Source organism: Protomyctophum bolini, assembly GCF_963924005.1.
Source record: "Protomyctophum bolini genome assembly, chromosome: 15".
Taxonomy (NCBI): Eukaryota; Metazoa; Chordata; class Actinopteri; order Myctophiformes; family Myctophidae; genus Protomyctophum; species Protomyctophum bolini.
This window is the reverse complement of record NC_137876.1, coordinates 28,248,024-28,259,170: the sequence shown is the minus strand read 5'-3', so window position 1 is coordinate 28,259,170 and position 11,147 is coordinate 28,248,024. Positions and strand designations below refer to the sequence as shown.

General features: G+C 40.3%; 1 protein-coding gene across 1 annotated transcript; it reads right to left on the bottom strand.

The window, feature by feature from the left end:
- Positions 1–2,743: 2,743 nt before the first annotated feature.
- Positions 2,744–6,312, bottom strand: foxi2 (forkhead box I2). The gene is made up of 2 exons (XM_080783046.1): positions 5,659–6,312; positions 2,744–4,988 (listed from the first exon to the last, which is right to left on the bottom strand). Exons 1-2 carry the CDS (start codon positions 6,233–6,235, stop codon positions 4,369–4,371), a joined length of 1,197 nt encoding a protein of 398 aa, XP_080639172.1. The 5' UTR covers positions 6,236–6,312; the 3' UTR covers positions 2,744–4,368.
- Between the last annotated feature and the right edge of the window lie 4,835 nt (positions 6,313–11,147).

The window sequence follows — 11,147 nt, the reverse complement described above, 5'->3', positions numbered from 1 at the left end:
GGAACATGCTGCATGGTACCTAAATGTGTCATTATTGAAGTTTATTGAAGTTAGATTTAACAGGAATAATAAATGTGCAACTTATTTATCACTACGGTATATGTTACCATACCATTTTCCACAAAGAATACCGTTCAAATAAAACAATTCAAAGATTCTCATAATTATATATTATTATTTAGTCAGTTCAGGGGGACAGAAATTAACCACTTGATGGAAGATCAGTTTTATGGTATGAGGATAAGTGCCTCAAACACATGAATGGTGTGAATTATAAACAGTATAAACAAGACAAATTGTTGCAGCTAATCTGCACCATGGGTGGCAAATATTTACAGAGGGAGTTTCTCAACTCATCGTGTCTTAGGAGGAACAATGCAATAATGGCCTCCTCTGAAAGCAGAGATATGACGAGGAGTAGACAAAGGAGGTGCTTAAACCTTGTGAGGGTATCTCTTTACTCCTCTTCAGATAGCCCCTAATTGATACATATGGGATTGGCTCGAGAGGCCGAACACAACAGCTCCATTGTTTTGGTGTTTTCTGAAACAAGACATCCATCAACCACAGAATCTCTGCAAAGTGAACTTGGCCTTTCTCCAAAACTTTTCATTTTAGCTGTTGCCTGTTGCCCAGGATCTACCAGTGTGTCTAAGTAACAATGAATCCATTTCCATCCATTTCTGCAAAAGTGTTTCTGAATGCAGACAATTCGACTTGTATAAATGTTGAAGATGATTGTGTGTGGCACTGGCACATAGATCTTGTTGTCAATGTCTATACTCTATCTATCTACCTATACATGTGCATGAGCATTCCACCTGAATGTATGCTGTGGAGAAATATTATGGTATAAGCACAACAATAAGCACAACAAACACTGTTCAGCAAATATACATCACCATAATAGATTAATTTTGAACACACACAGGCCTACCATAGACATGTCTACAGATGTTTATTAACAAGGTCATAACAGGTCATGATAATATCAAATAATATGACTGTCTAATATGACCTGATATTGGTCCTACAGGCCGGGCAGTACCTGTCAGCAGGGAGTGTTGGGCGGGAGAAGTAGGACGAAGGCTCTACCTACTGTTCGTCCTCCCGGTGGGGGCTCCTCACTGGCAGGTGAGTCAGTAGTGTACAACACAGAAATGTCTGTGGGGAGGAATTCATTCGACTAAATAGGGAAGAAAAGGTGGTAAAAATAATTGGCTACCCTCAAATTTAAAACAATACTACTACTACTACTAATAATAATAATTTTACACACTTGCCAATAACACAAGACAAATCACCTCAGTATGCAACAGTTTGTTCGCTCAGCTGCGGTGACACTTTCATTGTCATTTTCTAAATTAAAATAAAATAAAGTAAAAAAATAACATTTTAAACTACATTCATGTTGTCCGAAGGCAATTGATAATTTTCAGATGGATACAACAACATAGACTACTTTACTTTTTGTTATTGTGTCACACATCACAAAGATGCCCAGCCAACATGAACTAATATGACCCCGACAATTATATACACACAGAGATAGGGTCCAAAGGGAAGCACACATCTCAAAAACATCTATGGTGCTGAACAAAAAATACGTAGAATGAGAAAGGAGGGTTGTCTGCACACTGGTATGCATGATACCTGTCGAAGTCCCGCAAGGGTCGACACGTTGTTCATTTAATAAAGTTTCCTGGGAGCAACTACATAGTGTGCGGACAGCCCTCCTATCTCAACTCTCTCTCACACACACACACACACACACACACACACACACACACACACACACACACACACGCACAAACACACACACACACACACACACACACACACACACACACACACACACACACACACACACACACACACACACACACACACACACACACACACACACACACACACACACACACACACACACAGACTACTGTATAACAATGTATGGTAGAGTCTTTATCCTGGTCAACACAACAGATAATTAAACAGGGAAACTTTCTTTTCTTTTTTATTGGTGAAAAGACATAACAGGACACAGGTGACATAAATGACAAAAAGGATAGTTTTCTTGGTGACAGCCACATGGAGTTGTCTATTGTGTTCATTGTTATGATGTTATGAGAACATTCAACACTTGAATGACTTCTTTCCAAAACGGTGCTACTGGTGTGCAGTTGCAAGTGGTGTGAATGTAATGATCAGGTTTATTTTGTGTGCACTGTGAACCGACTGGAGATGATGTGAATCCCATGGTGAAACTGTTTCGACCGGTGTAGTGAAATCTGTGGATTGCTTTATTCTGAACGAGTTGAAGATTTGCAATGTAAGTCATAGAATAGATATTTTTGCATATTTGGGTCCAGATATTGGCGTCAAAGCCCAGGGGTGATAATTAGATATTTCTCATTTTATTTTTTGTTGATGGTATGGATAATGATGTGTATAATGGTGATATTATTTTATACATTTTGGATAGACATTTTACTATAAAGATGCTGATTAGTTGTGCTGCCGGAGTAGGAAGTTCTAGAGTGTTTGGATGTTTAGTATTTTCTTAATGGTAGCTTTAAGTTTGTAATCTGCATCCCTGATTAAAGAAGGAAACTTAAGATGAGTGACAGTTTTGAAAAGATGTAGGCTCCCAAGTGCAGTAAATACACAGACAGACAGACAGACAGACAGACAGACAGACAGACAGACAGACAGACAGACAGACACAGACCTAATAAACCAATAAATCAACCACTAAAATAACACATTTGTGTGAATTATAAAAATCGTACTCCAATTTCCAAGAAATCTTTTTTAAGATCTTCAATTCAAATAAATTAAATGCTTTGCTATATAAACGAAAACGTTTGAGCATCTGCCTCTGGTTTAGGGTTTGTTGTTCAATAAAATATACAAACTGTGATGAGGACCGTAATCTATAAGTATTCTTTTTAGTTGTTAAGCACTGTTATTTTTTACATGGGCCAGTTGAGATCCGAAAAACTAAACAAAGCAAAAACTTAATAAAAAAACATCATATTAAGATAAAATTTACTCTTTACTCTTGTGTTTATTGAAAGACTGTTGAAACAAACTGCATCCTGAATGTAGAAACAATACAATTATAGATACAAAAGCAATTCAATGGTTGTCACATTGAATCCTGAGAGAGTCCACGATAATACATTTTTTAAATATATTTACGACATCAGATTTGTAATCATACTGATTTCGGCACATTTTAACATCTAATATCATTCATGTTTGCTTTTGTCACACTGTGTTGTAGAAAAAAATGCCTTTTTGCATAAATATCATAAATAGTTACAAACTATCTTTACAATTTACAAAAATATACATTTTTGATGCTCAAATTATGTACAAGCACATGATCCTTGATGTTGCGGTTTCAGTCAAATTATGTATATAAAAATAAGTCATTAAAGTCAAGCCCCTTAATGATTGTATATAATTTTAGTAATTGAACAATGATGTTAATTGATGATTATTTGAACTATATTTGAACATGACATAAACGCCTTAACAATAGGGCACTTCCATGTTATGATTGTCATTTGAGGTAATGTTGGCATTACAATATGTTGGCATTACAAAGGCAACCGTGGCAGATTTGGGCTGTGGGTGAACAATTTCACCTAAGTTGATCGGTAAACAACGGTAATCAAAATGCCAGGAGAAAATACTTCTTGGGCTTTATCTTGTAAACTAACAACCTTACAATAACATCCCAAATTGGATACATTTGTTTTAAATAAGTACAAACAAAGGGAAGGTTTGTGGCACTTTACCGTCTAACTACAGTATCAAAAGACAAGATTGTTATACAAAAAAATACAAAAATAAGTGCTCAATGTTTGCTTTGCTTTACTTTGTCTTATTCTGTAAGCAAAATAGAATCTATCTCTCTATTATAGGATATATGTCACTTTTTTTTGTTGATACAAGCTACTTGCAAAAGATGCTTTCCCCTACTGGGGATGCTGTGTGTGTGTGTGTGTGTGTGTGTGTGTGTGTGTGTGTGTGTGTGTGTGTGTGTGTGTGTGTGTGTGTGTGTGTGTGTGTGTGTGTGTGTGTGTGTGTGCGTGCGTGTGCGTGCGTGTGTGGCAAGTTGAATCAAGCAGACCTCACATACTGTAGTTTCAAAAAGTCAGATCCAACAGCTTAGTTTAGTAGTCAGTGATGGTTATTTTGTATTTATGACGCATAGTACCAATAATAAACGTTTTGTCTGTCATTCCTATCTATACTTACATATTTGACCCCTTTGGGGAAATGCATATGTACCTCAGAGAGCAAGACATTCCTAATTACGTGTGTAAACCAGCCAGTGATTACGTTAATCACCAAATCTTATACATCTGTCCCTTCTCTCGGGTATATCAAACTGTTGACGCTAAAAGTGTTATAAAAATGGCTGTTGAACTGTCCACTCTGTCCCCCTCCAAATGTGTTGTAATAGACTCCACGGTTGAAATGCAGACCCGCGTCTCCCCCATGGTCCATGACCCCGGCTACTCCTGGCTCCTGACCCCCGGGACTCGGGTGGTGGTGGTAGGGACTGAGTGCCGTAATGTTCCTGTTTGAGAGCTCGTTCACCAGTCCCAAGGAGCCTGACTGCCTGGCCGAAGGAGGCCCCCCGGAGCTGAGGCCCGACATGCTGCTGAAAAAGTTGTTGAAACAAGGTGCGGCAGAGGCCAGTCCGGGAGGAGAAGAAGACGAGGAAGAGGAGTTCTTGAGTCCCTCGTGCATCGCCTCCATCTCCTCAGGAGAGGAGGGCCCCATGACATGGGGACTGTCTGAGGACTTGAGGGAGGCTGCCGGTCTGCCGTCCTCCACTTTCGTGGTGCCTGTAGTTGCCGCCGCCCCTCCAGTGTTGCTAGGGTCGGAGCGCCGCTTCCTTTTCCTCCGGAAGTTTCCGTTGTCGAACATCTTTTCACAGTTGGGGTCCAACGTCCAGTAGTTTCCTTTCCCTGTGGTGAGATGGTAAATATGGAGATGAATAAATAAATAAAAATCTAACAATGCGATTTGAAATGTTCTGTCCTGTAATTTGGCTGAGTATTCTGAATCCCAAAGGTAATTAACCACTAGACTCATCTGTCATAGTGCTGGTTGTACAGGCCTATACTAATTACATTTTTGTAGCATGCAGGCCTAATATTATTTAGTAGATGTAATTTAACATCTTAGCAGCTATTGAATGTGAACATACAAATCAAAGTCTTCCATTGTGAATCTAAATCTAAATTGCATGCTTTCCATAATATTTATTTGACAAATATTCTAGCCACAATGGTAGGCTATAGTTAGCATCAATCCAATCCTGATATAATATAATATTAAATAATATAATATAATATAAAATAATATAATACAACACCTGTTACCAACTTACCATGTTGTATATAGGCATGTTGCTTTTTAGATTTGCAATAAACACTATTTTACACTTTGTATTCTTTGTTTATTAAATATTATTATATTATTATAGGCCTATATATTATTATTATATTAGGCTATTATATTAAGACTGAAATAGGCCTACATATTAGAAAATGCTCATGTCAGTCAACCTATTGCAGTGGGAATTTATCGACAAATCTGTATGATTTAATGTTGACATGATTGAATATAGTTTACCTGGATCATCCTCGTCCCTCGGTACTTTCTTGAAGCAGTCGTTCAGTGACAGGTTGTGCCGGATTGAGTTCTGCCAGCCGGCTTTGCTCTTCTTGTAAAATGGGAAATTATCAGCGACATACTGGTATATTTGGCTCAAAGTCAGCTTCTTTTCGTGCGCATTTTGGATAGCCATGGCAATTAGCGCTGAGTAGGAATAGGGCGGACGCACCAGTTTCAACAACTCCTCTTGGCTGGCGATCGACAGCCAGCCCAAATCCGGACCAGCAAATCCAGGTGAATTCGCCAGGAACTGCCGCTGGGATCCGTATGAAGGAGGGATAAAAGATGCGGCGTTATTGCCGTGCAGGTAAGACGCGGAGGAGTTGACGCCGGGGCCGTTAAGCCACAGGTAAGGGTTTGGAGAGGACGTGTAATCGCCGAGGCCGTATCCTGCAGGTCTTTGTGAGCTCTGCTGGTGGTACATGCTGAAGTTGTCGCAGTACACAGCCATCTCCGGTGCCTCCTGCGCGCTCTTGGGTTGGAGAGAACCGACGGTTGGGGAGGTATGGTGGGACTGAGGATCAATGGAGTTCATACTCCCCACGGGGGAAAAGAATCCCAAAGGAACTCTAAACAGTCACCGTCTTCAGGTTCGCTCTCGCTCTCTCTCTCTCTCTCTCTCTCTCTCTCACCAGGTTTTACGTTGTAGAGAAGAGGCAGCAAGCAACAAGTGTCAGGGAAGGTAAGTTGTAGGACTTTTGTTTTTATAAGACCTTGACAGCAGCCGCATCCAGGCACGAGATGTGTTACAACAGCCAATAGCCACACACGGTGTAACAGGGGGTGTGGTCCTGGCCTGGGATACTTCATTCACTAGTAGGCTACCACCATCATGGAGGGAAAAAAATCCAATATTTTAAGGTTTGTAGCCTATACTTTGTAGCCTATACCCTATACTATGCCCAGGTTTAGGCTACAATAGGAAGTATTCTAGAAGAGGAGAGGCATACAGATATAAAACCACTCTGGGGGAAAAAATGAGGGCAGTTAAAATTTAGGACAATTATAGTCTAGTGTCTGATCTATCTATCTATTCTAGAGTCTAGACAGACAGACAGACAGACAGACAGACAGACAGACAGACAGACAGAGTGTACAGGGTTTGATGAGGTCAGACAAAATATGGATTAATGTCAGAACAGGTCAGCTCCATACAGTATGGAGATCAAAGTGTTCAGACCTGAATACATATATTCGCCTCGGTTCGTCCCGTTTGTACCGCACCAGGTCGCGCCACGCCCGTTCACGCAATTCTCGTCTTTGCATTGACTTTGTATGTAATCGCACCGCTCTAACCATTCAAGTCTGAACGCACCTTAAGGGTGGTAGCGGGAACATTCTCTTGAGTGTACAGGGTTTGATGAGGGCCCAGGTAGGGCCAGGCCTTAACTTTCGTCCTGTTGAGAACTCTAGTTTTCGCCGGCTGCCGGGTGCGGCTGCACTAATAACTTTGGGGCAGCCCCGTCTAGAGTTTGAATGGACAGGTTATAAGTCAAAAGGAAGACATCGAAGAGGAATGATGGATGGGGAAGGATCAACATATAGAATGTCAGGTTCCTGACATACTGTATACAGTATCCATGGAGATCAAAGGGTTTGAGGTTTGAGGTCAGATGAGTTGCTGGCCAATATTGATGACAGGGATCAGGGATCTCCGGTTAAACTGCGACAGCAGGTAGCATTTACTATATTATATCCATCCCTGATGATGTCACGTGATGTCACGATGACCTGGGCACCATATATGGGTGCTGATGTCACGTGATGTCACGATGACCTGGGCACCTGGGGGCTTGCCTTAGGTGACCAGGGGGCTGATGTCACGTGATGTCACGTGATGTCACAATGACCTGGGGGGCTTGCCTGTGGTGACCAACCAACCAAACCACACACTGACGGGAAATGCTAGATTACATAGATAACTGCGACCTGCAGTCGCAATCATTAAAAAAGGTCATCAAGGCCAGGATGGTTAGCTCAACCGTCTGGGCACCTAGGCTGCTGAGCCAGCCTGACGGCGTGCCACGGGTTCGACTACCGATCCTGACAGCCTTTCCCTCCATCTCTCTCCCCATTTCCTGTCAGACTTCTTTCATCCTATCAATAGAGGCAGAAAAAGCCAAAAAAATATATCTTTAAAAAAGGTCATCAATGCAATAGACTGACCTGTCCTGACCTGTGGTAGTGGATTATTCAAGACAAATTTGTGTTTACCAAAACACAGTGGGCTTGAGAGCACAGGGTTAGTATAACAAACAAGCTGTTATTTCATTTCTAATTCCAACTGAGAGCAGCCTTCATCTTGTCTTTTAGTGTCTTAGCAAGGTACATTAGCTGGTTGTTTTTGGTGATAAAGTGGCTAAATCCATATGACGTCCAAGTTCACGTGTTCAAAGGCTGAATGGTTGACAGAAACACACACACACACACACACACACACACACACACACACACACACACACACACACACACACACACACACACACACACACACACACACACACACACTCTCTCACACACACACACACACACACACACACACACACACACACACCTACAACTTAATGTGTTGTTGGTACTTTGTGTAATAATGAGATTCGTATTTAGTGAGACTTTGCTGTGGGTTTTGATTGTTTTGTATTGCATTGTGTCGCTGCCTTGTTCTTGTAAACTGACAGACTTTCACTTTTGTTGCTGGTTTAGCCTACAATATTGTACTGTAGGTACTGTACTGCCCTACGAAGCCAAAAGGAACTTAATACAAAGGCTAAATTAAGTAGATAGAATATTGTACCGTTGCATAATGACTACGTATTTGATTTTATGAAAACTAAACCCATTTTTTGACCTGTGATGTTTAACTGTGGGCAGGGTAACTGAGTATGTGTGTGAGTGTTCGAGTCTATTTGCATGAATCTTCACATGCAACCAAGCAAGCTAGTCTGGCAGGTCAGAGATGAATAACATAACACAAATTAAATTCCATGCCATGCCATTCTATTAATGGAGATTGGAGACATTATGTCAACGTTTACATAATAAGGTCTCTGGAATGCAACAGCTATTAAGAGTAATAACTTAAGAGCAATAAGAATACATAGGACTTTTGTGTTATCGTCTTAGCCTTAATGTCTGACTGTACCACGAACTGTTTACATATCTGACTAAAGTATTCAATCAATCAATCAATCAATCAATCAATCAAAGAACATAGCTTCTTGTGACTAATGGAACAGTTCTCTGCAAGTGTCTGAAACGTAAGGGTGCGTATTAGCCTGACACTCAGCCTGAATTTTCATTTTGTTTCACTCCATTAAATCGCCTGAACATAATTTTTTAATGTGGCTAGCGATTCAGGGGCTGGAACCAGGCTAGGTGCGTGTAGCAATGGTCTGGGACCGCTAGCGGGTAATCAGATATACTGCAGGGGGGCTGCCAAATTGTGTGTGTCATATAGGGATTTTATTTACTTTTTCTTTTTTAACTTGAACCCTCGCATCCTCGGGCGAGTATTAGCCGAAAATAGCCGAGACACGTTGTGAACTTGTAGAACAAGGTTTGGTGTACAGGAAAAGAAGACAAGACCAAGGTCAAGTTTACAAAGTATAGAGTGTTTAGTGGTTAAAATAAGAAATCACATTTAACACGAATCCAATATGTAGTGGGGGTCCCTGCTTCATCTCTCTCAAGACCCCTGGTCTGTATAGGAATATAAAGATACAAAATTACATAGGTCAGGTGCTTGTTGTCTGTGCTTTATTGACTGTGAGCTGTCTTGATTGAGAAAGGCTACATCTAACTCAGCACTGCTGTTAATGTATCTGGTGGGTCCACAGTTAGTGACTGGCTGATGATTGGGATGGATGGGAAATGCAATATGGCAGTGTGCTTCTCAACAACTGTACAGGCAGTCGCATGGCGCCCCCTGTTGACTCTATTTTGTGATTTTGTGTTCCTATATGTTTTGGCTTGGTTCTAAATTGTAATTATTTGTAACAATGTATAAGAAGTAAGAACAGTATCTTAAACAGAAAATGTACATGGCAAATTAATTCCACATTATATAGAGACAATCTTGCAATAATGATAAGCATCAATGGATATTATTACCAACGGAAATTTGGATAAGGCTTTGTTACAATAGTTTTCTAGCTGGGTTTAAATCAGAGAGAAGTAATAATGTTGTCTGCAAATTATCTGTATCTATGCTGCTTTGAATTGTAGGCTGTGTGTATGAAGCCATTTAGGGACAAATCTTTCACTAGGTCAGTCAATGTATACCGAGGACCGAGCCACATTGCCCCCTATCCTCCGATTTAAAGAATGCTGAAAGATCTTGAACACATGTAGTATCCTACTTCTACCTCAAGATGGAAGCATCTCCACATGCAATGCACGAGTTCAGCTGTCTCTGTAGTTCCACAAGAGATAAACACTACACAGGTCCAGTCATTAAACTCCTTGAGTTTATGGCTATCACCATAAATGTAATTACAAAACCATCTCTGTGGTCAATAAATGGGAAATTGTGGTATAATGACTTAAATAATAACCCTATAAAATAAGGTTAATTTATTCATAATAATGCATTTCGAGAACCCCTAGAATGATTTCCCCTAAAACTATCCAACTGTCTCTTATTGTTGTCATAAAGCAAGGAATGCAATTTCTCCAATACAACTCTGGATCACCATTTATTTCTTTTCGAGATTATGTCTTGTCTGTATTTGCAACAGTCATCCTAATGATCCTATCTCCAACATATCCATGATCAAATTTTTCATCTTTGAGAGTAACCTTCTAAAAGAAAGTTCTGTGGAACTCACTGAGTTCCACAGACACATTAAGTCTGATTTATTTTATTTCTGATTTATCTTCATTGTATGACGAGTATAAATTAAGCATTATCTGCCATCACTTCACTGGACCCCCCCTCTTTTCAGAATCTGATAGACTGAGCTGTTTTTCCCTAATGCAGCTTTTCTGTGGCGATCCAGGCCGCAGGGTAATTGTCCGCGCCGCCCCAAGAGTCGCTCTGTCTGACTATAATTCTATAATATCGGGGTTGGCTATGACAATAATCCTTGGGCCCATCTTGCATCGCCAAAACTGTTTTACAAACTGAAACCGTAACTGTATGGATGTGAAGCCGAGGGTGAGAAATGAGTCAAATGCTTTCAGACTTTGAAGGCTGCATCAGCAAAGCCTGTCTGCATTTGTGAATTTGTTGAGAATGTTTGGAAGGGTTTCATGTCAGTGTTACCCATTTAGAAACAAAACAACTTATTAAATGATCTTTAAGTGTAGTCAAGGTGACTTATCAGTTCAGAAGCTACTAATTACCTGTGATTTCTACGTTTAATGACAACAATAATTTTGCCTTACTTTGTTGACTTTGATTTTGAAGTGAAATCATTTTGTATATGCCAATACAGTGATATTAATTC

Bases quoted from the DNA above. Each gene is read 5' to 3' on its own strand.
- foxi2 (XM_080783046.1), bottom strand. From the start codon at position 6,235: ATGAACTCCATTGATCCTCAGTCCCACCATACCTCCCCAACCGTCGGT. The intron at 4,989-5,658 runs GTAAACTATATT...ATCTCACCACAG, and splicing joins GAGGGACGAGGATGATCCAG to GGAAAGGAAACTACTGGACG.